This window comes from Chelonoidis abingdonii, chromosome 10 (assembly GCF_003597395.2).
Source record: "Chelonoidis abingdonii isolate Lonesome George chromosome 10, CheloAbing_2.0, whole genome shotgun sequence".
In the NCBI taxonomy this organism is placed as follows: Eukaryota; Metazoa; Chordata; order Testudines; family Testudinidae; genus Chelonoidis; species Chelonoidis abingdonii.
Window position 1 is genome coordinate 67,730,861 of NC_133778.1, and position 27,975 is coordinate 67,758,835.

Here is a 27,975-nt window from a genome sequence, read left to right on the forward strand (position 1 = left end):
GTAGCCATTTTGGCTTTCTCTTCTCTTTCAGCAGCTTCCTTCTTGAGTTGTTTTAATTACATCAGTTTCTTTCCTTTTCTTTCTCTTGTGCTTGCAATCTGGCTAAATCCAGTTTTTTCTGGACATCACTGTCTGTCATCCTAGCCTTTCTATGTTTAATCTAGTTATAACCGTGTGAAAGTAGAATGAATTATATTGTAAAAATAAGAATGGATTAAAGAAATGTTGTATGTACCTTTAAGCAGAAATAAGAAATGTTGAAATACAGGTGCCAGGAAAAGAAACATTAGGATAAAGCCTTTATATAAAAACGAACAGTTAAAAAGCACATAAAATGGTCTCTGTTTATTATGGTGAGCAATGATGATAACAAGGGGGGAATGTTTGGTATAAATGTGATACAATAAGTTTGAAAATAACACTGAGCTTTATGGGTAGAAGAAGTTATACATTTTAAACATTCCACAACTACACAGTTAAATAGAAAACAATTATAAAACCTATCCTTGTTTCATACCTGTACTGAACATTGTGGGAACACAGTTAAGATTCAAGGAGGACTGGATAATTTATGCTAGAGAGGAACTCTCTAAGCCGAGGAGCATGCTAGAGCGGGAGGGAGAGACCATTTCCTAATACGGAGAGCAATACAACATTTCGCGACAGTAAATGAAGTAACCCGCCGAGCGAAGGTTGTGAGATATGAGAAATACAGTTTCCATGATGGTCCTGGTTCAGGAGGTTTGGTTACCTTTGTTAACCCCTTACAGGTAAACGAAACGTTAATCTATATCTGTATATGACCAGAAAAGACTTGGCTGCACTTCGCGGTGGATCCGCTCAGCAGTAATTCGGAGAGGAGGAAGCCCCGCGCGGATCTGCAGGCATTTCAGTGGTAGGGTCCGGACGGAGGTTCTCCGCCGCTGAAGATGAACCACGCTGCTCGCGCAGAATCCTGCGTCAGACGGGCTGCGGTCTGGGGGGGAATGACCAGGATTGGATGATCAGTTATGGGTAAACTGAGTGGAGCTCTTGGCTGGAGGAGATGATTCACGTCTTGGGTAGTGGCTGGTAGAAAAGGGAAATTGGTGATTTGCAGGTCTGGGTTACCTATCCTTCACTGGGGGGCTCCGGCTTCCTTGGCACCTGAGGCCAGAACGAATGCTGTTCTCGGAGCCCAGTTTCCTCGCAGACATGTGACGGCCTGGAGAATCCATTGCGCTCGAAGATGCAGCCTCGGAGAGTGTGATCTCTAACTGGTACTCGGAAGGTGCACCTCACAAAGTAGAAATCTTGTAGATTTACAAAAAATTAATTTATTATCACATTTAGCCCGATGAGCCCACACAAAACATATCGCAAAGACTGGTTAATGGTAGGGACGTAGAGAATTACAGACAGTTAGCATGTGTACACTCCTGCCGCATGCCCCATCCTTTTGATGAAAATATAATGTTGCCAATAACTTCCTCATATCACTCACCTTCTACCATCTTTGGCCTATTGGTCATTTCTGGCCCTCGGTCGTCTCAGGCTACAACTTGCTCTCTCTCTCTACTTGCCGGCTGAAGGAGGATGCCCAACTGGTGTTAAAATCGTTACGCGGATGTTACCAACATCACGTTCTTAATGCACATTCAAGTGAAGGCGGAGTTATCCTCGTTTGATGTTTATATTCCACCTTTACCGAATGTTCAGGGATGTCCTTAGATCTTATACTTCAGGCAGAGTGTTATGTGTAGAAGTTAAGCTCGACCATTATATATATACATCAATTCTGATCGAGGCCTCAGGAGAATCTAGGATTTAGTTGTAGGGGTCCCTATGCAGCTGTATATAAAAACCTGCCTCTGTTCAGAGTGCCCATGCTATGGCTCGGATCCGTGGGGCGAGCTCGGATTGCTCCTCCAGCACTCTATTAACGACCTCTGTGGTCACTGTTGACCTACTCATCGCCGAATTAGCATTCCTATACACCAGTAGCAGAGATGTTTCTGTGGAAGCCAGGGCTCACACCTTGGAGGGAGGGATCGAGGCAGCACAGGTATACCACCCTCTCAAGGCACCGCAGCATAAGTGAATTCAGAGACGACAATGCCCACGGAGCACACGTACCTTTCAGCTCATGGTGACAGAAAGACAAATAGGAGTTTAGAGTACAGTTTTGCAAAATTTGTGTTATTAGAACTATGTGTTGAATGCAGGAGAAGTGGGACTCTAAGAAGTTTGGTGACGTAGATTGTTTGAACGTGACAGGATTTGTTTTCAGCTAATGGTAGTTCCGATTATAAGCATGATTTTGCGATGTGTAGGAGGATTGTAGACCACTTTTTGCATACAATTTGGAGAGATGATTTTGTGAGTGTGCTCTGTTAGTTCATTCTTTGTTGTTTATTATTAGAAGCTTGTTATTTTTTAAAACCTCGTTTGAGGTGTCATTGGCTTAAAGGCTGATAGGAACGACAGGGAGGCGCGCACATGACTCGCTTAGTGTTGTTCTACCAACGCTTCTTGGTTACGATGCGAATTTGACATGCCACTTAGACACGGCATGGAGACAGGAGGGCGTGGCAGAAATGTGACAGACTCTGTTCTTGCATCTTAGATGAGAGTTTAATCGGTAATCTAGTGTATTACTTAATTATGGCGTGCCCAGCAGATAACCCAACGGAATGGGAGCTGGGGACGAGCGAAAGAAGAAAGAGAGACATGGCGAGGGAGAGAGTATGTTAACTCCTTGTGTGATGACCCGCTAAAAGACGATATGAGATCAAACTTGGTGTCCCTCTCACAGGAAGACGTATTGAGGTATGCACAGCAGCAGGGAGTCTGCTCGCTCGAACCTCCCATGCGATCAGAGAGTTGGTCTAGCGGAGGATCCAATCCACAAGTGTACAGCTCACGCTGTGAGGGGACAGTGTCTACTACCCACAAGAAAAACGCATGGACCTATTAGGGAATCTGCGTCATGGAGGCAGTCTCAGGGAATTATAGCAGAAATAGGGGCATCCTATGCCGGTTGCAGAGGCAGACACCAGCCCGGAGCCCGGGAAGACTGAAAGGTGAGAACAGATTTCGTGGCATTATGGTGTAGGCTAGATTGTAAAACACCTTATGCGCAAGGTGTATGAATCGTGCAGGAGTTAGTTGCTCGATCTAGCTAGCCCAACATACCTAAATGTTTTGTATTCTTTCCATCTGAGATGTTGTGGAATGCACACAAATGATGCATCAGGCACACACAGATAAGGTGTGGAAAAGCCATTGTATCATGTGATACTCAGAGTCCAATGGAAGGAAGCAAAGAGACTTACAAAAAAAAATCAATTCAAAGACATCATCACTGTTACTGCTTACCAGACATCACGACCTGTTAACACTGTCTGGCATATTGCAACAAGAGTGAATACAGAGTCTTCACAGGTAATGAATGCACCAGCACCCCATGCGACCTATCACGACCTTAGGACATTAGCGCAGAGTACCAATTTGAATGCACGAAGGAAGACAAGTTAGAGGAACAGCTCTGCAATGCTTACAATCTACGCTCTCAATAGGGTTGCAGAAGCCAGACGACGACGCTAAAGAGCAAGGCCAAGAAGCAGCAGTTAGTAGCTCTAACTGCCTGTCTGGCCTGGTGGGATGTAAAACACATGACTGCGGTTCCCTCTCATGTGTGAGGTGTCAGAACCAAATGAAGGGCCCTGCATCAACAGGCACGTCTGGTCGGCGCCTTTCCTCAGCGGTGGTGTCTTAAAGGTCTGGGGAATTCCACAATGAAATTCTTTTATCCAGCAGCAAGTGTGGATAGCTCAACCCCTAAATATTTTAAAAATGCCTAAGGGTCCTGCAGCCACAATCACCAGCCCATTCTCAAGCTGGTGTTTTCCGTCGCTGTTATTGCCCACCAATTGCCTCAAGACTCACTTGGAGGACCTCGTCGTTTAACACAATATCGGAACAGCAATGACATCCTGCGACAGAGACTATTGGCAGTTCCCTTTATCCCACTGGGGAGAATACACATGCAAAAGGCCCTGAGTCAAGCAGTATTAATAATGGCAAATAAAATTGACCGAAAGTTTACGAAGTCCCTGGCAAGAAACAGGGGCAATCCACAGATGACCCTCCAAACCAGCAGGCATGAACGGAGTGCTAGTCGGCCAAAGGCAGGTACTCTGCATCATTGGGAAAAACGCCAACCGATGAGGAACCAGATCGCTCTAGCCACTTAGAACAAATCACATATCTTCCCCTAAAAGAAGCAAGTCCTTTATGGAAGTGACTAATAATCCTGTTAATTTCTCATGGGCATAGAAACTGTTGTCTCAGGAGCCCTGACTATCCTGTTTGGAATCCTAATAATTTTTTGATGTTTTCAGTCAATCTCCATGTTTAATCCAAATTGTGTAAGGCATGCCATGCAGGTGACTGCACAGAACAGAGGTCTAATATGATGATTTTGAATATCGCTGATGAACAAAAGAGTAAAGACAAGTTAATATGTGGAACCCAGTAAAATATTGTCATGACGAAAGCTTGACAAAAGGAGGGATTGTGAAGTAGAATGAATTTATATTGTAAAAAACAGAATGGATTAAAGAAATGTTGTATGTTACCTTTAAGCCAGGAATAAGAAAATTTGAAAATCAGGTGCAGGAAAAGAACATTAGGCATACAAATGGTGCTACTGGCAAACATAACAGAAGAGATGGTAATAGTTGGTAAGGAAAAGATAAATGCATGCCTACCGGCCAGTAAGGCTTATCAGATTCTGCTTCCTTTGTTTCTGTAAGTCTCTGCCCTTTTATCGTATAAATACAGATAGTTTGTGTCTCATGGGGCTCACATTATCTGGGTGTTACAGAGGGCTGTGCTAATAAAACAGAGTAGTCTGACAAACTGTGAGTCTGAGTCTAACTTTGACATAAGAGAGCTAGAAGAAAAACAAACAACCCAGCTTGTGAATTCCTTTGCTACTGTATTGACCTCTGCCTCAGGCAGAGAAAAAAACTCGAACAGAAAAAATCGCCTTTAAAACCTGCTGTGCTTTTGGTTCAAAAATGATCCACACTGTCAGTGACCACGCTAGACTATGCGCTCGGATCGGCACGTTAAAATGATCGTGCTTCGGGGATCGAAATATTGCGTCTGGTCTGAGACGATATCTCTGATCCAGAGCGTGCTTAGATCGATTCCGGAACTCCAGCTAGATAACCCCAACTTCCGGATTCGACACAGTGAGCCGTGCGGATGATTCCCACGTGGTGAAGACGGGTGAGTAAATCGATTTAGATAATTCGATTTCAGCTACCCACTAATTCCGAGCTGAAATTGCGTACTAAAACGATTAATCTCGTCACGTGTATGAACTGGCCACAAGTCCAGGGTCCTTTGCTAGGTCTGCAGCCACATCCCAGCCCATTCTCAAGCTGATGTTCCTGTCTGGTTATCCCACTCAATTCCTCAGACCTCACTGGAGGACCTCGTCCGTTTAACACATATGGAACAGCAATGACACCTGCAAAGAGACTATTGGCAGTTCCTTTATCCCACTTGGGGGAGTAATACACCATGCAAAAGGCTCCTGAGGTTACAAGCAGTAGTTAAAATAATGGCAAATAAAGTTGGAGAAAGTTTAGAAGCCCTGGCCAAAGAAACAGGGGCAATCCAACAGATGCCCTCCAAAACCTCAGGCATTGAACGTAGTGCTAGCGGCCAAAGGAGGGTACTGTGCTCTCATTGGAAAACACCACCAATGAGGAACAGATCGTGCTAGCCACTTAGAACAAATCGCATATCTTCCCCATAAAGAGCCAAGTTCTTTATGGAAGTGGCTAAAGTAACCTGTTCAATTTCTCTGGCATAAGAAACTGGTTGTTTCAGGAGCCCTGACTATCCTGTTTGGAATCCTAATAATTTTTTGTATGTTTTCAGTCAGTCTCCTGTTGTATCCAAAATTGTGTAAGGCATGCCACGCAGGTGACTGCCCCAGAACAGAGTGCTAATATGATGATTTTGAATATCGCTGATGAACAAAGAGATAAAGAACAGTTAATATGTGGAACCCAGTAAAATATTGGTCATAGCGAAAGCTTGACCAAAAGGAGGGATTGTGAAAGTAGAATGAATTATATTGTAAAAATAAGAATGGATTAAAGAAATGTTGTATGTACCTTTAAGCAGGAATAAGAAATTTGAAATACAGGTGCCAGGAAAAGAAACATTAGGCATAAACAATGGTGCTATGGCGAAACATTAACAGAAGATCGGTAATAGTTAGTAAGGAAATAAGATATGCATGCCTAGCCCAGGTAAACTTATCAGATTCTGCTTCCTTTGTTATCTGTTAAGTTCTCGCCCTTTTATCTGTATAAATAAGATAGTTTGTGTCTTGCATGGTGTAGAGAGCTAGATAAGAAAAAAAACAAACAAACCCAGCTTGTGAATTCCTTTGCTACTGTACTTGACCTCTGCTTCAGGCAGAGAAAAAAACTCGCAACAAGAAAAAATCGCCTTTTAAAATCCTGCTGTGCTTTTGTTCAAAAAATGATCTGCCACCAACTGTCACAGTGACCACGTCTAGAACTATGCGCCGGATCGGCACGTTAAAATCGATCGCTTCGGGGATCGAAATATTGCGTCTGGTCTGGACGCGATATCTCGATCCCAGAGCGTGCTTAGATCGATTCCGGAACTCCAGCTAGATAACCGGACTTCCGGATTCGACACAGTGAGCCGTGCGGATCGATCCCACGTGGTGAAGACGGGTGAGTAAATCGATTTTAGATATTCGATTTCAGCTACACTATTCTCGTAGCTGAAATTGCGTATCTAAAATCGATTTAATCTCGTAGTGTAGACCTGGCCAAAGTCAGGGTTCCTTCCCCAATCTGAACTGGGGGGAGGCGGGGAGAGCAGTGAGATCCTAAAAGGTAAAGAGAAAAAATTCCCTGGGAGTTGTAGCATGAGATGAGCTGAGAAACTATTTTTGTTGGTTTGGCTTAAGTTTGGAAAATAAAACTGTCTAAAAGAAACTCTGGGTGGGGCAGTGGGTTCCTTGGGAGAGAAGGGGAGAAGCCCTGTCTTGTTACACTATCCACAACCCTGTACTGGACATGCACAGGAGGGCATTGTGGGTGGAGCCTTCACGTAGGTCTCACCAACATTCTCTGTGCACCATATAAGTGGCTGTGATTCAATGCATCAAAAAACATTCAGTAGTAGTGGAGGTGATTTACTTTCCCACTCATCTTACAAAGGCCCAAAGCAGCTAAGATATACTACCATGAGTAGTTTCACTGGCAGGGGGGTTCTGGTAGTACTGGCCCCTATCCATTCAGGTCTACACCACAAAAAAAATAATTTTAGTTAAAGAGAAAATAAGGGTGATGGGACAAAAATGGATTAGTGATTAAAAGGTGGAAGTGTTAAGAAAAGTATACTATAGAAAAAAGTGAAATCAACTAGGACATAAGTGACAACACAAGTATAGTCAGTGATAAGGAAGCACGCTCAATAACTGTCACTGGGTGAAATGTAAAAATATGGAAGGTGACAAACTTAATGAAAGCACAAAAAACAGGAAGTATGAGGAACTTTACATTAGATTTGGCTCTATGTGCATTATACAAGAAGATATACAATCACTTAGTACTGGGGAAATAGAGTGCCAAAAAATTCTGCACATAATATTTTAAAATTCTGCAAATTTTACTTGTCAAAATAACGGTATAATCATGGCATGGTAATTTATTTCAAAGTACCTGTCAGCAAGTATGTCTCTAACAATACATGCAACAAAAAAGATTCCTCCAGGAGTAGAGTTAAAGAAACCCCTATGACAAGCCAATTCCTGTTTCTTTGTCATGTTTTTGTTGGGCACCTCAGTCTGAGTGTGTCATATGTGCTATCTGGGCACATCTTGGGGAAAAATGCTGCCCCTCTGGTCTTTTAGTTGATTCTCATTTTTTCATCTTGTCCCCATCCTGACACTGATGTTGGGAGAGAGGTACAACTGGGAGGTGCTGGAGGGATTTATGTTTACAGGGAGAGGGTATTTGGAGGGGGCTGCATGTGGCCCCCTTGCTCAGACAACCCTGACCCCTAGAGCCGAGCAGCAGGGCCAGGCACCTGCACCCCCTCCCCCAAAAAGCCCAGCTACAGGATGTCCCCCAACCCAGACACCCACTCCCCACCCCTGAGCCCAGTCTCAGGCCAGACACCTGCACTTTCTTCCCCCAGAGCCCAGGGATCCAGAGGGAGAAACAGCCTGATGTTGGTCAAGCCCGGCTTGTGTGAAGTTTCCTGCATGCTGCGTGCGTGCGTCCTTCCTTCAGGGTGTGCCAGGAACAGCAGCTGCTGAGAACTGTTGGGGACCCCGGTGCCCCAATAATAGCAAGGTTTGTTGTCTGACCGCGAGAGTGACAGGCAACACCAGCAAAGTCTAAACAAAAGCTCTTTACTGAAGAGTGTACACGACAACAAAGAGCAAGCTCGTCTATGTAGAGAACCAGCTTGCACCTTTACAGCTAACATAAGGTTTTACAGACAGTTCCGTCGCGTCACTAATTATTCATTTAAACAACCCACCCCCTTCTACTAATCACTAGAAACCAAAACTTCTATTATACATGTTTCTTTTCTTGTTAAGACTAATTGACCTATGTGAGTAATAATGCCTTAACAATCACTAACAAGCAGGAATGTAGGGGAGTTAGGAATAGACATAAAACAGAAACAGGGAGTAATTCACAGGAGTCTGGGAGTCTGAACACCTGGCTCCTCATCAGTTCTTCAAACAAACCGTTTTCAGAACAACACGAGTAGTACTATGCCAGGAATCCCATTTCTTTATTATCTCATCATTTCCCAACTTTGTAAGCAACATACTGCTTCTTCAGTACTTTTCCACTCAAAGATTACCCAGAGACCTCTGCTAGCCTGACTTCAGTCAGGTTGGCATAACTGGCTTTATGCTATGTTTCCAGTTAGGCCTAACAGAACCCTCCAGCTCCCAGTCCCTCTCCTGCTTCTCTCCTCCCAGCAGCAGTATCCTCTATTTGGGGGCTGGGGAGCCAGGCATTGTGTGGTCCAGCGGCCCCTAGTGGTAGCTAACAGCTCTGCAATGTCAGTTCTGTGAGGAAAAATGAAATTCTGCACAGAACTTCCTTTGACCACTTTCCCTCTGAGAATAACTTTGCCTCAGCTGCGGATTTGAGCCCAGTATTTTTATTTCCATATATTTGTTTTCTTCCTAGATTGGTTTTTGGTTTTGTGTATGGGAGGGGAAATAAAAAATTACAACAAAAAAGTAAAAAATATTAACTGTTGTAATACAGGGAGGTGGTGTGGCTAAAGGGCGGAGCAAGAGCCGATAGCTGCAATTCTCAGTTATGCCAATTTTGTAGGCTCCATATTCTCAGGGTGTCCAGGGACTGGACCTTCACACTGCCACTTTCACACCTTACTGTATCTCTCTAATATCCTGGGATCAACACAGCTACAACACTGCATTCTTTCATACATGACACACAGTCCCCACAACATGGCTGCTGCCAGCAGGAGGCTCAGAAGTGCCAACTGTAATTAAAAACTTTCAGCAAATCTAACCTTTTCCCATTTTATGCATAGGGTGAAGTGCTAGGATTTACCAGACTGTATAGTAGAAATTCCCCTTCCTAGAGATCCTTGTACTGCAGAAGGATTTAGAAGGCTATAAAAGACTAGGCCAGTGAAAACTCCAGCTGTCATAGGGGTGTAATTCAGAAAATGTAAAAAAGTTGACAATGGCTAAGAAGTTGAAAAATTGGACAGTAACAGATTATGAATCCCCATGATGATCTAACCTGGTAACAGTCTCAACAAAAAGAGCTCTCCAGCATGCCTGTAGCTGTTTCCATTCCTTTCCACTGACTCAACCAGCCTTCAAGGGTTTACAATGACATAGGAGACAATCCTGACATCTCATTACATAGATGACTGTATTTGTAGCAGATTGTTACATAACCACTGAGGTCCTTGATTTCTTTCAGGCCTGGTCTACAGTACGCGTTTAAATCGATTTAAAGAGCATTAAATCGATTTAACGCTGTACCCGTCCACACTACAACGCCCTTTATATCGATATAAAGGGCTCTTTAAATGATTTGCTGTATTCTCATCCCCAACGAGAGGAGTAGCGCTTAAATTCGATATTAACATATGGATTACGGTTAGTGTGGACGGAAATCGACGTTATTGGCCTCCGGGCGATATCCCACAGTGCACCACTGACGCCTGGACAGCAATCTGAATCGGATGCAGCGGGCAGGTAAACGGAAAAGCCCCGCGACTTTGAATTACATTTCCTGTTTGCCCAGCGTGGAGTCTTGATCAGTATGGGTGGCGATGCATGTCTCACATAAAAAGAGCTCCAGCATGGACCGTACGGGAGATCTGGATCTGATCGCTGTATGGGAGACAAATCTGTTGTATCAGAGCTCCATTACAGAACACGAAATCCAAAGGGTTTGAAAAATCTCCAGGATACACAGCGCTGCGTGACAAGCGTAACGGGAAGCCAGAGACTCAAATGGATACTCATGGATGGAGGGGTATTGAGGACTCCAGCTATCCACAGTCCATACAGTCTCGCTGGAAAGTATTGCATTTTGGCTGAGCTCCCAATGTCAGTAGGTTCAAACACAGTGTCTGGCGTGGTTCAGGGATAGCTCCTCAGTTTCTTCCCCTCCCCCCCCTGCAGCACGTGAAAGAAAGGGAAAGAAATAATTTCTTGACTTCTTTCAATGTCTATTCTGTACTGAATGCTGTGGTAGATGCGATGCTGCAGCAGTGAAGAGCAGTATCCGTCCTCTCCCCTCCCCTCCCCTCCCGGTGGTAGACGGTGCAGTAGGACTAGTAACCGTCCTCAGAATATCTAACATTTTGACATGAGGGATCATTCCTGGTTACTCCCAGTAGATAGGCAGAACGGCTATAACTAGCTTCATCATAGCAACTGGGGCTTCACCCCCTCCCTTTCTGTGTAAGAAAAAGATTCTGTACTGCTGGACTGTCAAGCAGCAGCATGCTGTGCTCCCTCCTCACACTGCTTAATGTCCTGCCTGGACTATCATTGCGCTGGGAGGCTTCCTCCCCTCTTTTTGTCACTAATAGTTTTCTATTCCTGCATTCTTTATTACTTCATGACACAATGGGCAGGACACTGCCACGGGTAGCCCAGAAGGTTGGGGGAGAAGAAGCAACGGGTGGGTTTGTTGCAGGGGCACCCCCTGTGAATACTGACCGGAGCAGCTGTGCTCTCTGATACACTGGTCCTCTAATACACTTGCCCCTTATTCTAGGCAGACTGACTCTATTTTTAGAAACCATAAGGGAGGTTGACTCGGGGAGTCTATCCCAATTTTGCTTTTGCGTTGTGCCCCCCGGCCGATTTCAGCCAGGGGCACTCATGATAGCAGCGGACAGTACAGAGAAAGAGATAACCGTCATTTCATTGCCAGTTTTCTCTGGCAGTAGACAGTACAGAAAACCAGTAACCATCTCTGCTATCATGCAAAAGCAAGTGAATGCTGCTGTGTAGCGCTGGAGTATCGCCTCTCTGTCCGCGGCATCAGTACAACATACGGTGCCAGAAGAAAAAAAGCTGAACGGGCTCCATGGTGCCGTGCTATGGGCTCTGCCAGGGCATCCAGGGAAAAACGGCGCGAAAGGATTGTCAGCTGATGTTTTCCGGAGAAAGGAATGCTGACAGACATTTACCCAGAACACCCGCGCAACAATAATGATTCAACCCAGAATTCCAAGGGCGGGGGAGACTGCAGGAACTATGGATAGCTACGGAAGAGCTACCCACAATGCAACGCTTCAGAAATCGACGTTAGCCTCAGACCATGGACGCACAACGCCGAATTACTGTGCCTAGTGTGGCGCATGAAATCGTTAATTAAATATCAGTTTTATAAAACCGTATTTAGCTAATCGATATTATCGTAGTGTAAGTGCGTCATTTTACAACCCTTTAAAAGGTGCGAGGGGGGAGGGTGTCCCCAGTTGTGCTGTGTGATGTTACTGACATAACCTATGACTGTATAGATCACTGTTGCAACTGTTATATATTTGCATCAAATATTATACAAAGGTTATAGTGTAAGGTGTAAGGTGTCTATGGAAAGGTTATAATTTGCTGGTTATGATTATGCTGTCTGTGTGTGTGTATCATTTTTATAGTTAAAGGCATGAATATTGGCTATGTATTTGTATCTCAATGTCTTTTGATTCTAAGAAGCCTCAGTGAAGCATTTGGTCAGCTTCTTGAGAAAGGAGTATTCTCAGTAAGTGCCCAATCAAGAAACACTTGACTAACATTGAACTTTGGGAGATGCCAATCCACATCTGCGCTTTCCTGGGAATATTCAAACTAACATATAAACAATGGCAATCGGCCTGTGAAGAACTGTGAGTCATGCATGGAGATGTGGCTTGCCTATGTGACTCCAGGCTCCATTTTGCTGTTGTGATCTTCCACAGGGCAGAGGATATAATTAAAAGGTCCTGAAAACTCCTCCATTTGGTCTTCAGTCCTGCTTCTTGCCTGTGGAGGAACTTTGCTACAAACTGAAACTCTGAACAAAGGGCTGAATGACCCATCCCAGCCGTGGATGTAGTCCAGAGACTTGATTTAAACATGCAGCTTATTCCATCACTGCTACAAGCCTGAACCAAGAACTTTGCCATTACTGTATGTAATTGATTCCATTTAACCAATTCTATCTCTAATCTTTTGTGACTAAACCTTTATATTCTAAAGGATTGGCAACAGTGATTTGTGGGTAAGATCTGATTTGTATAATATTGACCTGGGTCTGGGGCTTGGTTCTTTGGGATTTGGAGAACCTTTCTTCTTTTACTGGGGCATTGGGTTTCTTAATCATTTGTCCCCATAACGAGCGGCACTTGCGGTGATACTGGGAAATTGGGGTGTCTCCGGGAATTGCTTGTGGGACGTATGGTAAGCCAGTGGGGTAAAATCGAAGTCCTCTCTGTCTGGCTGATTTGGTTTGCCTCGGTGTGCAAAGGAACCCGAGCCTTAACTCCCCTGCTCTCAGCAATTTGTCCTGAATTTGTCCTGGTACTTTCAGCTGGGTCGCACCTAAGCCAGCTTCGTTACACGCTGTTTTATCTTTGTTGTGCTTTTTTGGTACATCTGCAGGTAGGGCTGCGCTGGCAGAGGAGGGGGGGTGCCCGGGGATGAGGTTGGAGGCTTGCAGGGTGCCCTAGATGGGCTCCCTGCAAGGGAGGCGGGCGGGGAGGTGCTTCACGTGCACAGCTAATGCCTGCCCCTGCCCCCGCCCCCAATTTCCTAGCTCAGAGGCAGCCCTGGATCACGTTACAGAAAAGAAACCCTGGGAGGCGCTTTCTAGGAAATGAAAGTGAAAGCAGCTCAGTAAGCGGGGAGTTTTTCTTGCAGTGCAGCGGCAGATTCCTCCTGTGGCCAGTTTGCCGCTGAGAACTAGCTGGTCATGGCCGGGGAGGCGACGTGCCCCTTCCCGCTGCTGGTGGAGGGGGACTGGGGGGGCTCGGGGCTCCCCAAGAACCTGAAGAAGAAACTCCTCTGCTACTTCCAGAGCGGGAAGAAATCCGGAGGGGGGGAGTGCGAGATCCAGGAGCGGCCCGGCCAGGTCCTGGTTTGCTTCGCCCAGGAGGACGGTAAGGGGGGGGGGGATAGGGACCCTGACCAGTCTCTTAATGTTCATTATTTGCAGTTTGCGTGTAAGGCGGGGCGGCGCCGGCCCCTGGCGGTGGGGGATGGGGGTGAGCCGAGATAGGCGGGACAGAAAATGGCGCGCGGGGGCGGGGGGAATTACAGAGCTTGTGGTCACACCCGGGGGGCACTGAGGCTCCCCGGCCCCTCCCCGCCTGTCTTGGCGGGAAGGGTCCCCGAGCCCTCGGACAGCCCGCGAGCTTCTCACAGCAGCAGTGTCCCCTGCCTCCCAGCTCGGCCAGGGGCCCCGTCCCTGTGCCACCCCAGGGTGCAGTGCCCAGGTGCCCGCTCTGGAGGGTGACCAGACAGCAAGTGTGAAAAATGAGGATGGGGGTGGCGGGTAATAGGCAGCTATATGAAATAAAGGCCCATAGATTGGGACTGTCCCTATAAGATTGGGACATCTGGCCACCCTGGCCTGTCTGCCAGTCTCTTCTCCCAATAGGTAAATATGCCCAGTGATGGGATGTTAGATGGGGGTGGGGTCTGAGTTACTACAGAGAAGTCTTTCCTGGGTGTCTGGCTGGTGAGTCTTGTCCACCTGCTCAGGGTTTAGTTAATCACCATATTTGGGGTCAGGAAGGATTAGCAGAGGCCCTGGGGGGTTGCCTTCGTCTGCAGCATAGGGCAGGGGTCACTTGCTGGGGGATTCTCTGCACCTTGAAGTCTTTAAACCACAAGTTGAGGACTTCAGTAGCTCAGACATAGGTGAGGGATTTGTTACAGGAGTGAGTGGGTGAGATTCTTTGGTCTGTGATGTGCAGGAGATCAGACTAGATGATCATAATGGTCCCTTCTGACCTTAAAGTCTATGAGTCTATGGTGCCTGCACATCAGGGGCTCCTTTCCAACCCACACGCCCTCTGTTCGGAGCTGTCCGCTCCCCTCCATTCCCCATAGCATGTCCCCTCTCCCTGCTGTGATTCCCTCTTATCTGTGCATCCTCCCCCACTAGTTCCCCTTCCTCTATGCATCCTCCCCTTTCCCTGTCCATGAGTGATCCCTCTCCCCTATGCCTGTCCCCCTTCCCCTGTTCTGTGAACTCCTCCCCTAACCCAGCCCCACCTCCCCCCGCCTGTGAACTCCCTCTCTTATGCATGCTCCTTTCCATCTCTATCCATGGATGCTCCCTCTCCACCTTTGTTATTTCCATGTCCTCACCTTCCCTGTGCTCATATGGCCCCCTTCTTTGCTGCTGCTGGCAGCACTGCCTTCAGAGCTGAGTGGCAGGAGTGCAGCGGCTGCTGCCTTGGCACCCAACTCTGAGGATAGCACCGCCACCAGCAGCCACACAGAATTGCAGAAGTAAGGGTGACCTTTGTGCTGGGACAGGTAGCTATGGGCAGGGGGTGAGGCAAATTTTAGGGTGGCTACAGCCCCTGCAAGTCCCTCTCCCTGCGGTTTCTGGAAATAAGTGTATTTGAAAAGAGTGTGTGTCAGAAGGTCCTGCTTCAATTGACTAGGCTATTCCTCTCTTCCTGTCCTTAAAAAGATACCATCATTGTGAACTCTAGTCACTTTCAAAAAGCAAGTTACAAGTCCTTTCAGTATTCTGCCTGCCCCTGAGTCCCTCTGCCAATTTTTGTGCCACTGGAATCAAAAAATGTTATTTTTTTCAAATTTTTTCTCTCTCCTGGTGTGAGAGACCACCTTGAACAAGGGAAACTGACTGCCTGTGCAGAGGAAACTGTGAAAATAATTCTACACAGTGTTGCAGAAGTTGAGCAAACGGGGGAAAGAGAATGATTTTCCCCCAAATCTTTTGTTCTTGTAACTGGAGTGGGGGGAGGGAGTTCAGACAGAAATATGATTTTGAAGTCAGTGGGATCTCTGCAGCTTTTGTGTCATGTGGCTGTGTGCTGTTAAACAGTTCCTGTGTATCACCGCTGAGGTGGCTACATTTCAGTCTCGGGTGAAATGTTTCTTGTTTGTGCATATATACAAGGGGTAGATGGAGCCTTTGCTCCTGCCCTAAGTAAGGGGCAGTGTGTAATCACATTGCCCCATGAGGAGTCTTGGGGAAAAAATTATGTTCTGGAGGTTAAGGGAAGTTACTGCAACCTTTTACGTGGCAGAACTTACTTCCCTATTGTCAGCTCAGCTCTGCTTGTCAAAGCTTTGTGAGGAGGGATTGGAGCCACAGTTTTGCTCCCATCTGTACCTATCTCCACCCTTCTGCACCTAGTTGCTGACAAGCAGGAGGTTGTATTGGCCTCCACATGCTTGGCTTGGGAACAGGACAGGTTGCATACAAGTGTGGGGTAAACCTTATAACTCCCACACTCCCCTGCATAACCATGTTTGGCCAGACTGTCTCTGCCACTAACTCTGTAAAGCACTTGGGAGGAAAGTGCTATGTGAATGTCCAGTAATATGTTGTTGTTTGTTACAGACTTTTTCTCTACAGAATTTATACCTGCTAATGTTGGGCCATAACTCCTGAGTGGAGAGAGGGTATCATCTATACGCCCACTCTTCCTTTCCTATGCACATCAGATTGAGTAGATCTGAGACTTTGATGCTCATTTCTTGTGTCCTTTTGTAATTTTTGAAACGTCACCCCTGAAGGCTGTGCATATTTGTGTATTTTCTTGATTAAGACCTTTCATTTGTCTCTATCACAATCCTGCCACATATATATCTTTTACTTGGAACACATCTTTAAAAAAAAGAGGAGGTGGGGGGAAGCAATTGCTAGATGGAGCCAGTTGTGCAAAACCACTGTACTACAAAGTAAATGAGTTCTGGTTTCATGGCACACTCTGTATCCAAGTCAATATGTTTATTAGAGAATATTTTATCAAGGATGGATTAACCCTCTAATGTGCTCTGAATGATACCATGATACTTACGTTGCTATGCACAGTGGAAATTCTCTGTGATGGGTTTCCCTCGTAATGCATTGACCAGATCCACCTAATGCCCCAAACCTGAAAATATGTATGCTCATGCTTAATTTTACACATATGAGTAGTCCTATTAGTAGTACAAAAGCGTGCAGACACACCAGTCACATTGGGGCCCAGTTACACTGAATGATTTACGAACACATAGTAAGTGACAGTCCTTGCACTGAAGAAGTTACAGCCATTGGCCCTGATGGTGCAGACTCTTATTCATGTGAGTAGTTAATTTGCTGTGGTGTTGGTGAATCACTCTGATTTAACTGGTGTCTCTGGTGCTACTGTAATACAAATAGCAGGCTTATATATTTCCTTCTTCTCTGCCCTCTTCCAAACAAAACACTTTTCTAATACTTTATGCTTCCTCATTCCCTACTTCCTGCAGCCCCATAAGATCAAAAATCCACTAGAGGAAACAGTGAAAATGATTCTACACAGTGTTGAGCAAACGGGAGAAAGAGAATGATTTCCCCCAAATCTTTTGTTCTTGTAACTATGGGGGGTGGGGAGAAGTTACTGCTGGTTAAGATGAATAACTCCCCATATATATTTATTCAGCGCCCCTCCAATGGAGGGCTCTGGAGCATCACCCAGTGGGGACAATGCTGCCATGGGAGAAGGGATAACCCAGGGACCAGTGTAGAAGCCCCATGTCTCTGTAGATTTCTCAAGATCCTCACAAATCTATGGGTTTAGGGGACCGAACACCCTCCCAGTTCCATGCCTTTACTCACCCCACTATTACTAATGGAACAATTGGAAGGAAATTGTGAGGAAACTCATGTAGGGTATGTATTATTATTTATTTAGTCTCTTATTTATATGGCACCAACAATGTGCTAGGCGCTTTAGAGACTGATGTGACAAGGTCCCTTCCGCAAACTGCCTGCAACCTAAGGGCATGATCTTCCTTGCCCTGACGTCAATGGGCACAGAAGTAGCTTTAACTAGGCAACATGAAAACAAGGGGAAAGATGTGGGAGGTAATGAAGAGCAGTTTTATTGAATGAAGTTTAGCCCATCATTCTAGTGCTATGATTTTTTAAATGTTTTTATTTAATTGTTGGAGTTTGTATGATTTGTTAACAGTGCTCAGCAGGAAGGAGTATGTTGCCCATAATCGTGCATAGACCTATAGACTAACATCCCTTCTACCAAGATTATAATAGTTTTGTTTATTTGTGCTTTAGTGAGACAACGAGTTCTTAACAAAAAGACCCATGAGCTTGACAGGGCAGCAGAAGGAAAATTAAAGCTGGTTGTCATGCAGCTTGAAACAACAGGTGCAACCAAAAAAGACGTGTCCAGGGAAGTGCCAAGAACTAAAGAGGTAAATAAATATGAAACAGAATCCTAACCTGCAGTATTCAGAGTTTTGAAGTAATAGCAAGAATGTCACATGCTATTTTTAATTGGCTTACTGTCCTTTTTGTTTTAGGAGTCCAAGACACCAAGCAAACCCCAAGAACCAGGTACAGTTTTGTTCAAAACAAAACGTTTATAAAAACTAGAAAATTATTTGTGACAAATGAAGCTTTTTCTTCTGTGTTGAGGAATGATATATGGAAGATAAAAACTACTTTTAAGAGAGAGAGAATGCTTTCCACAGTGACTCCTAACTCTTGGCCCAATGTAGAACCCATTAAAGTAAATGAAAAAATCAGAAAAGCTGAACTGCTTCCCCTGTAGAGATTTATTCAGCAGAAATTCTAATATGTGATTTTTCTGCCTGGATTTGGGTTCTACAGCCTGGCTGAATATAGTTATTCAGAAAGGCGGTTAATTTAGGGTATGTGTACATAGCAGCTGGAAAGTGATCAAACTAGTGTACTAAAACCAGAAGTATAGCCACTCGTGGCAGGAGGGGCTAGCCATCCTGAGTATGACCCCATCCAAAACCATAACTATCTACCTAAGGTGGCTATGCCACCATGGATACACTTCTATTTTTAGTGTGCTAGCTCGATCACAGTTAGTATGGGTATGTCTCCTCAAGCTGGAATTTACATTTTCGAGTTCCAGTGCAGACAAGCCCTTGGAAGGGAGTAGTGTTTTGGACATAATCGGTAAGTTCTGTTCTCTTGGTGTAGGCTGTTCTCATGCTCTGTTGTCATGTCCCAGTCCAGCAAAGTACTTAAGTACATGGTTAACTTTTAGCACTGTGAGTAGCATCACTGACTTCAAAGGGATTATTCATGTTCTTAAAGTTTGTCATAAGCTTAATTGCTTTGCTGGATCAGCACCTATAATGCTTTGCTCCTTCTCTCTAATTCCTGCAGAAAGTTTTAAATTTGTTACTCTTGTGAAAGCTATTTTTCTCCTCCAGTTTTTCGTTAGTCTAGCTGTGAACTACAGCAGCCATAGCATATGTCCTCAACTGGTTGACTGCAGCTGAGAAACCAGGTGAGTGTGGTAATATCTTTTATTGGACCAACTTCTGTTGGTGAGAGAGACAAGCTTTCAAACCACACTGACAGGTTTCAGAGTAATAACAGCCGTGTTAATCTGTATCCGCAAAAAGAACAGGAGTACTTGTGGCATCTTAGAGACTAACAAATTTATTTGAGCATAAGCTCTTCTTCCTGAAGCTTGGTGCTGCTCAAAAGTTTGTTTCTCTCACCAGCAGAAGTTGGTCAAATAAAAGATATTACCTCACCCACCTTGTGTCTTTAATATCCTGGGACCAACATGGCTACAACTACACTACATACAGGAATTGCAGCTGAACATTCCAGGTGCCCTCAGGCCCCAGCTGTGCTTCTCAATATGATTAACACTCAGTCCTCATCTGTGAAACATCAGTGGAACATTGGCAGCACAACAGTTGCCCTGGAGAAACAGTATCAAAAGTGTTAATGCAGTTCAAAAGTTAAATTTATTTTTATAGAGGCTTGATGTAAACAGTGGCACTTTCAAGGGACACTGTCAACATTGTTTAGCCATAAAATTAACATGCAACTCTCATGCTAAACTCTGGTATCTGTGTTCCATGGTCTATTTTTAAAACTGATGTTTGCTTTATCAGTTCCACCCATCAACACCTGAATTCACTGTGAGTCACAGAGGAAACACATCTATGCATAAAGGATCCCATGTCTATTGAAAGAATTGCTCATTGGAAATCCATGTGCCTGGGATCTCAGTGTGAAGTCATACATATGAAACTCCCTTCAGCCCTTTGTGAGCTGTTGGTGGCTCCTACATGTCACCACAGCAACATTTCTGGGCCAGACTGTGGGGTGGGATCACTCTTAAAGGCTTGTATAGTCATCAGAAATATTTGTTTAAACCTTTGGTTTTAGGATTCTTTCAACTCTGTGCATATCTGCATTTTTCTTGGCCTAATTAGAAAGGTAATTCCACAGCAACTTTTCTTTAATCCACATTGAGATCTTTAAAAATAACCCTCCCATTTGATAAAACAAAGCTCCTTGACTAATCTCCAGTGAGTGAATGAAAATTAAAGAGCCCCTTATGCTACAGGATTGGAGAACTCATCTGGTATGCCGTTTTTGTTGCAAGATTTTTAGCTAAGAGAAGGGTAAGACTCTCCCTTCCTATTAGTCAGCCTCCTGCATACCCCTGCATGATAAATGCTTATTTGAGTAATCTTTACGTACACATGTGAGAAAGGGGCCAAAGTTTCAGGCCATAGACGCAGTTTGGCAGCTTTTGTCATTTACCTTCTCCCTTCTGTGTTACTATTATTTATTTGTATTGCGGTAGTGCCCAGGGGCCCTTCGTAATGCTTCTCACAACAAAAAGATTGGTTTCAGAGTAGCAGCCGTGTTAGTCTGTATCCACAAAAAGAACAGGAGTACTTGTGGCACCTTAGAGACTAACACATTTATTTGAGCATAAGCTTTCGTGGGCTACAGCCCACTTCATTGGATGCGTAGAGTGGAACATACAGTAAGGAGATATATATACACATACAGAGAACATGAAAAGGTGGGAGTTGTCCTACCAACTCTAAGAGGCTAATTAATTAAGAGAAAAAACTTTTGTAGTGATCATCAAGATAGCCCATTACAGACAGTTTGAGAAGAGGTATGAGAATACTTAACATGGGGAAATAGATTCAATGTGTGTAATGGCGCAAATCTCTCGTTCAGCATCCATTTCGCAAGAGCCAGAGTTTACTTTAAAGTCGTGTAACAGATTGCAAAGGCTCTTAGCCATGTTTCTGACGAAGTGGATGGATACAGTCTAATAAGCTTTCTGTGCACTAGTTTGTTTTTATTATGATGCATCATAATTTTTGAGGTTGTGTGTTATTTTTGAGTAACATAATGCTTGGTTTGAAATAAAAAGATATATCACAAGGTGTAATTCTAAGGTAACTGCTGTCAAAGGAGACAACAAACTAGATTCATTTGGAGCTCTAAAAACTGTGACAGTATTCCTTCAACTGCAATAAGCACCAAGCAATCACATTTATTTAGCCTTATGGGATTTTTTTTTTTCAATTAATGAATGCCATGTATCTTTTCCAGTCTGCTCTGATGATGGGAATTCTGGGTCTGTAGAGCAGGAAAAGAGGACAGGTATGTACGCAATTTGTTAAATAGGACAATCACAAATTCTACTCTTGCATTAATTGATGGTTTTTATGGACATTTAAACTATAACAGCTTCATGGAAAATTAAATGGCTTATGGTGTTTGTTTAATGCAAAGTAGACATAATTACATGAGTGTAAAAGATACAGACTGTCTTTTGTAAGTTGCCAATGTTCTTGGGGAGCCTGCCCACTCTCTTTTCGGGGTCTCTCTGACTGTACCCCACAGGTATCAAGCATTGAGCCTTCACTTCTAGGGTGGAATTGAACAGTTTGCCCACTCTCAGACCAGAGCCTGGGTTACAGCCCCCTGGTATCAACCATGACTAATGTAGCAGACCCAACTGGGATTGGACCCTGCAAGGCTTTGTCTTTGGGAGCCTGTGACAGCATACGTTTGCAGAGAGACAGAAATGACTTCTTCAGAACAAAGCCTGATTTATTTTTGACCAGAGGTACACAGCACTTTAAAAAGTGGGTTTAAAAGCGACAAGGACTACTGCATGCATATTCACTTATGTTAGATTAACCTCTCTTTCCACAGCTGAGGCAGGTCTGGTTTATTCCCTATCCCTCAGTTGGGAGAACCAGCCTATGCTGCTTGCAGCCTGCCTCAGGGCTTAATTTTGTAGTGTAGTCAAGTCCACTTAAGTTAAGTCAACATACAGCCACCGCAGTAAATAAAGCGATGGTTCACATCCACACTTGCTCTTTCTGTCAGTGGTGCCCATCCTCACCAGTAGTGCTTCCACCGACTGAAATGGGGCATTGTGGGACACCGACAGCTGAAGCCTGGAAGCCCTGCATGGGGCTGACAGCTGCTCTCCCTGTCCCACTGCTGACAGCCGCTCCAGGGCTGGCAGCCAGGCGTGGGCTCACAGTTGGGCCCCTGGCACTGACAGCAGGAGTTGTCAGCCACGTGCTGGGTGAGCCCTGTATCCAGATGACAGCTCAGGCGGTCAGCGCCCAGGGGCAGGAGGCCAGCTGTGTACCAGTGCCCTGCTGACAGCTCGGGTTGTCAGTAGGGGGAAGTGTGGAGCTCCAGCTGTCAGCCATCAGCCACACTCAGGGCTGACAGTCAACAGATGACATAAGCACGCAGTAAACAAACACTGTATCGCCCTAACTACATCAACATAAGTACTATCCCTCTTGTGAAGGTGGAATTATGTCGGTGTTGCAGGGGACTTACTTCAGCAGAAGCAGCATTTTAATGTAGACACTGACGTAATTAGGTCAGCGTAAGCCACCTTGCGTTGACCTAAGTCTGCAGTGTATCGCAGGCCTCAGTCAGCCTGTCAGCCTTTTCACTGACACATCCCGCTAACCTCTCTGACCACCTCCCATATCACTTTCTGCAAGGGGCTTTGAGGGGATTGGTCTCCTTTGTTTCCAGTCTTAGCCTGTAGGGAATCAGGTGAGCTCACTTACTAATTGGTGGCCCCGCCATTGTTATCTTAATTCCTTTGAAGATCCTTAAATGAGTCTGACTTCTCTATATCATTGTTTTACCTTTCTTGGGTTCCTTAACAAAATGCATCAAAGGAGACTGTAAAATAACTCTATGCATTCAGTCAGGCAGCAATGTGAAATTGAAAAGGGAAACCAAGTCATACAAAATATTGCTAAAAAATAATCCAGAGAGATAAGGTGGGTGAGGTAATATCTTTTATTGGACCAACTTCTGTTGGTGAGAGAGACATGTTTTCAAGTCACGCAGAGGTCTTCAGGTCTGGGAAAGGAACTCTCAGCATTACAGCTTGTCTCTCTTATCTACAGAATTTGGTCCAATAAAAGATACTATCTCACCCATCTTGGTGCTCTAATATCCTGGGACCAATGTGGCTACAACTAACACTCCATGCAAGAAATAATCCAGACATTTTCCCAGTTTGCCACGTAAGTATCAAGAGCCCAGAACCATTAGCCTCACTGGAAATCTCAGAAGAGGCCAAGTATTAAATGAACCCAAATACTGATTTCCTCTCTCACTGTTGGTTGTGTCTACACAAATTTCCCATTGTTTCCACTGACAGTGGATCTCCACCACTGTCAACAGTGGTGCAAACATTGTTATCCTACAGTGCTCTAAACGGGTGTAGACGTCATGATGGTTTAAAACACCAGTACCCTGTTTATGTTAGAGGTCCCATCATTGCTGGCACTGGTGGTGACAACAGTGGGAAATGTAAGAGGAAAATGTCTGTGTAATCAAAGTGTTACAGGTGGTCCTCTTTGTCATGGATGAGCCAAACTAGGCATTGTGGAGAAGTTTGCACAGCCATTTTCTCTGCTGTTCTGGTTTTGTGGAGGAGACATGGTCTCTAGGACTGTGGATCCACAACCTTTCACTATCATACATTCAGTTTATTTGGCTTTTTAAAGAATTTTGTGAAACAAATTTAAGTAAAGTCATTTTAGAAATAGCTCTCTATTTCCCTTTCTGCTATCATTATTTTTGTGCCGAGAAGCTTGATATTAATGCCGAGAAAGATAAAAAGATCATTTTTCCTTTCTAATTTTGTTCAGTCAATCAGATTTCTGTTCTGTGATTTCATCCTCTTCAGGGAATTTGGGAAAAGAGATGACATCCTCTGAGCAATCCACTGTAGTAATCATCACTGCCCCAGGGGGGGAAATTGATGATGACCTTGTGAGCATGTACTTTGAAAATAAAATGTGGTCAGGTGGGGGACCCATCAAATCCTGCGTCAGAAATAATCAACAAATAATCATCACTTTTGAAAATGCTGAAGGTATGATAGACATACTTCTCAAAAATATGCCCTCTTTGGTAATAGGTCTTTGAAATTCCATGTTGTAGTAGGAAGAGAGCCTGAGACATAAGCCCTTGTATCAGAAGTATGAGGCCTGAACTAAAGTAATGGTCAAAACTTGCTAATATAAAGAAAAGTTAAGTTGTGAGCAAGAGGCAGGCCCTGTTTACAGAATCTGGCAAGAATAGGGCTGATATTGCAGAAACACACATTCCTAAGTAGTGCTAGGCTTAAGAATATATACACACATTCCAGAAAGGTCGTACGAGAACACCTTGATACCAGCACGTTCCCCAAATGTAACAGAAACACACTGACTCATCCTAAAAATAAGGTCAGGATGACAGCATGATGGATAGAGATGTTTTGATCGAACCATTATGTACAAGGTAATGGGTGGTGGTTAGCCACATCAGAGGGTGGCACCTAACTACGTCAGAGGGGTGATATGTAATTTGTTGGTATATGTGTATAAAGATTTATCTCAGAGGGAGTGTCTTTGGTCAGCCTGGGGAGCAGTGGAAAGTCCCACCACTGACTGAGCTGTATTCATTGTCACAGGTATACATGTCTTAGTATCCTCGTAGAGTCTGCCAGGTGCTATTACAGTGCTTCATCGACAATAAATCTGGCCGGGCGCCTTCACACCTTAACAGATTTTGTGGTCATTGGGCAATTTGCTCAGGATCTGCTGTTGCTAGCTATCTGAGCAGAGCTGACAGCACACAGGGAGAACACATATGCAGCCGAACATCTGATGACATGTTATTCCTGGGTGGATGACTGAGTGTGAATAAAATAGCAATACTTGTATCCAGTGTGCACTGGAGATGTGGATGTCATGCCAGCTATGAATACATTAGTACAGGGAAACAATACTGGGATAGGTCTAGGGAGAAATCACTGGATCCGTGTAGATCTCATATATGGAAACCACTGTGTAAGGTGCATGCCAGGGCAGCCTGTTCATGGGCTAAAATAGCAAGTGGGGAACTGACCTACATACTGGCTGGAGATAGGCGGTAAATTCTCTCATTGGCCTTTTTCCCCACGCAAGTTCCATTTTGTTTAGGTTTTGGAAGTTGGGAAAAGAAGGCAGTAAGTTTCATGCCATTGTGAAAACCAGAGAAACACTACTGCTGTTTGTCAAAATTCTTCATACTATACTCAGTCTGCCATGGCACCATGTGCCGGGGAAAATTTACCAGTTGGCTGACGAGTTGCTGGAAATTCTGGACACAAGGTACAGGGCAGCAGCTAAGATAGGGATCAGGAAGATGAAAGGGGTTATAGTCATAACTAAGATTCAGATGGCTTTTCTGTAGGTTAGGTTAGCTTTGTACTGATGTGACAGCTAGTTATTCACATGAGAATATGGAATCTCAATGGAATTAAAAAGGAAGAAAAGAAAAAGAGTTTTGGAACCAAGTTACCATCCTAGGCAAGTAAATTATGTCCTCGTCTGCAATTAGCAAATAAATTACCTCCTTGTCTGTTTCTCCTCTTCTGCAATTAGGCACCCATTCAGAAAGGTCTTTATTTAGCTTCCTAACCTGGGGGCCTCGAACCTGAAAACCAAAAACATCTATACCATGTAGCTTCCAAGAAAAACTAGAATCTCCTAACTCCTTGTTTAACTCCTGTTTAAGACAAGTTGCTGCATAGGGCAGAAAGACTGATTAAGATAAAGTACATAAATCGCCATGACTGGCATCTGTGTGCCTCCTTGAAATTGTTTTTCTGCAGAATCACTGAGCTGGGTGCAAAAGCCAAGGTCTGTTGAAACTCACAGGTCTTTTGTGGAAAACAGACTCCTAGCATATCTCAGGCTTCTCACCTACAACTTTAAAATTGAAGATCTACTTTTCCCTTACTACAATGACAGTATTCAGGGGGAACTTTTCAGATTTTTTCCGTTAGAATCTTAGTCAAACTGAGACATGCGGTGCATCGTTCCTCTGTCTTCCTTTTGGACCACACTCTAGCTGCTTGTTGCCTGACAGTGGCCCTCCCAGGCTGAGCCAGCTCACACATTCACCTCTTGTGAGGCTCCATACAGCCTCAAGCAGGCCCGCAGACAGCAATTCTGTGCCCCCCTAGAAAAGTATGGCTGAGGTTTACGATATGACAACCCTTCTTACTTCTTTTCAAGTTGGGCATCTTTGTCTTGTTTTCCTCTATTTCTGAGCTCCGGACTTAGGTTTTTGCTCCATAATGAACAGTAAGGACTGATTCGAAATAGCACATTCCACATTTCATCACACGCTTACTCAGGCTGCTGTTGCTGATGCTCTGCTAGACCAGCAGGATGTAGCAGCCCTCTGGCAAACTGTTACTGTCACAATGAGGGATGGCACTCAGTACAGAGCAGCAGCAGGAAACCGGATTTCTTTCCCCCCATCCCCCATCAGCAGGCCTGGCCTCAAGTACTGCCCACCATTCACCCCACACGATTTACCGTTAGATAGTAATTAGGGAAGCAACAGAGAAATAAATTCTAATACTTAAACCAAGAGACAAGAAGAGAACTGACCAAGTAGAGATAAGAGTGCTATAAGGGGCCCTGTGCCTGGCAGGTCAGGAATGTGTGGGTGTGTGTTTGTCTGTATAGTAAGGCTTCAGTGAGTGAAGCCTTATGTGGCATAGTCCTACAGCCATGAAGAACAATTATATTAGATAATATTTGCTTGACTACATAGCTCAGTGGCAGGTTAATAGGGCACTATCTAACTAATTTCAGAAAATGAGTTTAAAATAGCCTCAGGTTTTAGACTTGCCCCCCAATTTCCCCTGACCTTTTCCATGGTTTTACCATCACATTTCCATATGTTCTAAAATGCTTTTCTCTGCTTGTTGCTGTGTAAGGAATCCAAACGAACAAGAGAAACTGGCTGCTATACAGGGGAAATGGCAAAACTGATATACACAAAGTACTGTCAAATAAACAAACTGAAGAAATAGAAAAATATGTTTTCTCTAATCTTACTAATAGTCATTTTAGGTGTTGTGAAAATAATGGTGAAGAACATTACAGACACAAGTGTGATATTTAATTGTGGCACTGTCAACTTCAAGTCCAGATCTAGCAAAGCACTTCAGCAAGTATTCTCAAGGGAGCCTAGGGAAATTGGAGTTTTAATGGGAAATATGTCCCTAAAGGGATTTAGGCACCTAACTCCATTTGAAAATCCCAGCCTGAATAATCTGATTAACTTTAATTGTGCCTGTGGTAACTTTGCTCCATAGGGTCCTAAATACATATATTGTACATAAATTAATATATTTCAGGAATAAATTAATACGCTTCATTAGCCCTCACTGAATGTTGTCATTTCAAATCTAATCTAGAGAACAATATTTGGCACTTAAGGACTATTGGCACTAATAACATTTAGTACTAGGGGTAACTGCATTTTTTAAAAGGAAACTGAGATACTCTGGATGTCCCTTTATAGGGCTGTAGAATAACTTTTAACTTGATCATAACTTTTGACCACATGACTTGTTTTAATCTTTTCCGTAACCAGAGAAAGTAAGACTCCAACTGAGATAAGATTTTAAAATATATCAGAACTTAATATAGAACTTAACATATTGATCTATTCTGAGTAACTACAGGTATATAACAGAGATCTCCATTTATTTGTGTTTCTGTGGAACTAGATGTCCAAGAAGTCTTAAAGAAAAAGGATCATGTAGTAAGGAAAATTGCACTCCATGTGAAACCATGGCAAGTGGAGACTGTCCAAGAACTCCCACAAATGACTTCATCCCTAATTGTGCTTGAAAATATAGGAGAGACTACAAAACAATGCATGTTAACTATGCTGGTGGAGAACATCAGTGGCTTATCAGAAGATGACAGTGACTTCAATATGGAAATGATACCTGAAATAAATGTGGCTGTAGTTACATTTATCAAAGATATTGGTAAGATGGAATGTGTGTGTGCAATATGTTTTCACTTGA

General features: G+C 44.1%; 1 protein-coding gene and 1 long non-coding RNA gene across 4 annotated transcripts in view; one reads left to right on the forward strand and one right to left on the reverse strand.

The window, feature by feature from the left end:
- The first annotated feature begins 13,205 nt into the window (after positions 1-13,205).
- PARP14 (poly(ADP-ribose) polymerase family member 14) overlaps positions 13,206-27,975 on the forward strand; it is a 44,526-nt gene continuing 29,756 nt past the window's right edge. Inside the window, exons 1-6 of one of the 3 annotated variants that reach the window (XM_075070276.1) lie at positions 13,206-13,710; positions 17,859-17,998; positions 18,107-18,140; positions 21,165-21,215; positions 23,797-23,985; positions 27,670-27,936. In XM_075070276.1, coding sequence (XP_074926377.1) covers positions 13,524-13,710; positions 17,859-17,998; positions 18,107-18,140; positions 21,165-21,215; positions 23,797-23,985; positions 27,670-27,936 — 868 coding nt within the window. In that variant the 5' untranslated portion in view covers positions 13,206-13,523. The remainder of the gene's footprint in view (positions 13,711-17,858; positions 17,999-18,106; positions 18,141-21,164; positions 21,216-23,796; positions 23,986-27,669; positions 27,937-27,975) is intronic. The other 2 variants (XM_032793998.2, XM_032794001.2) reach the window with 2 other exon arrangements.
- LOC116832890 (uncharacterized) overlaps positions 20,442-27,975 on the reverse strand; it is a 30,562-nt gene continuing 23,028 nt past the window's right edge. The window contains exons 2-3 of the long non-coding RNA XR_004375553.2: positions 22,661-22,754; positions 20,442-21,191 (exon numbers count right to left, since the gene is read on the reverse strand). This is a non-coding gene — a long non-coding RNA (uncharacterized LOC116832890). The remainder of the gene's footprint in view (positions 21,192-22,660; positions 22,755-27,975) is intronic.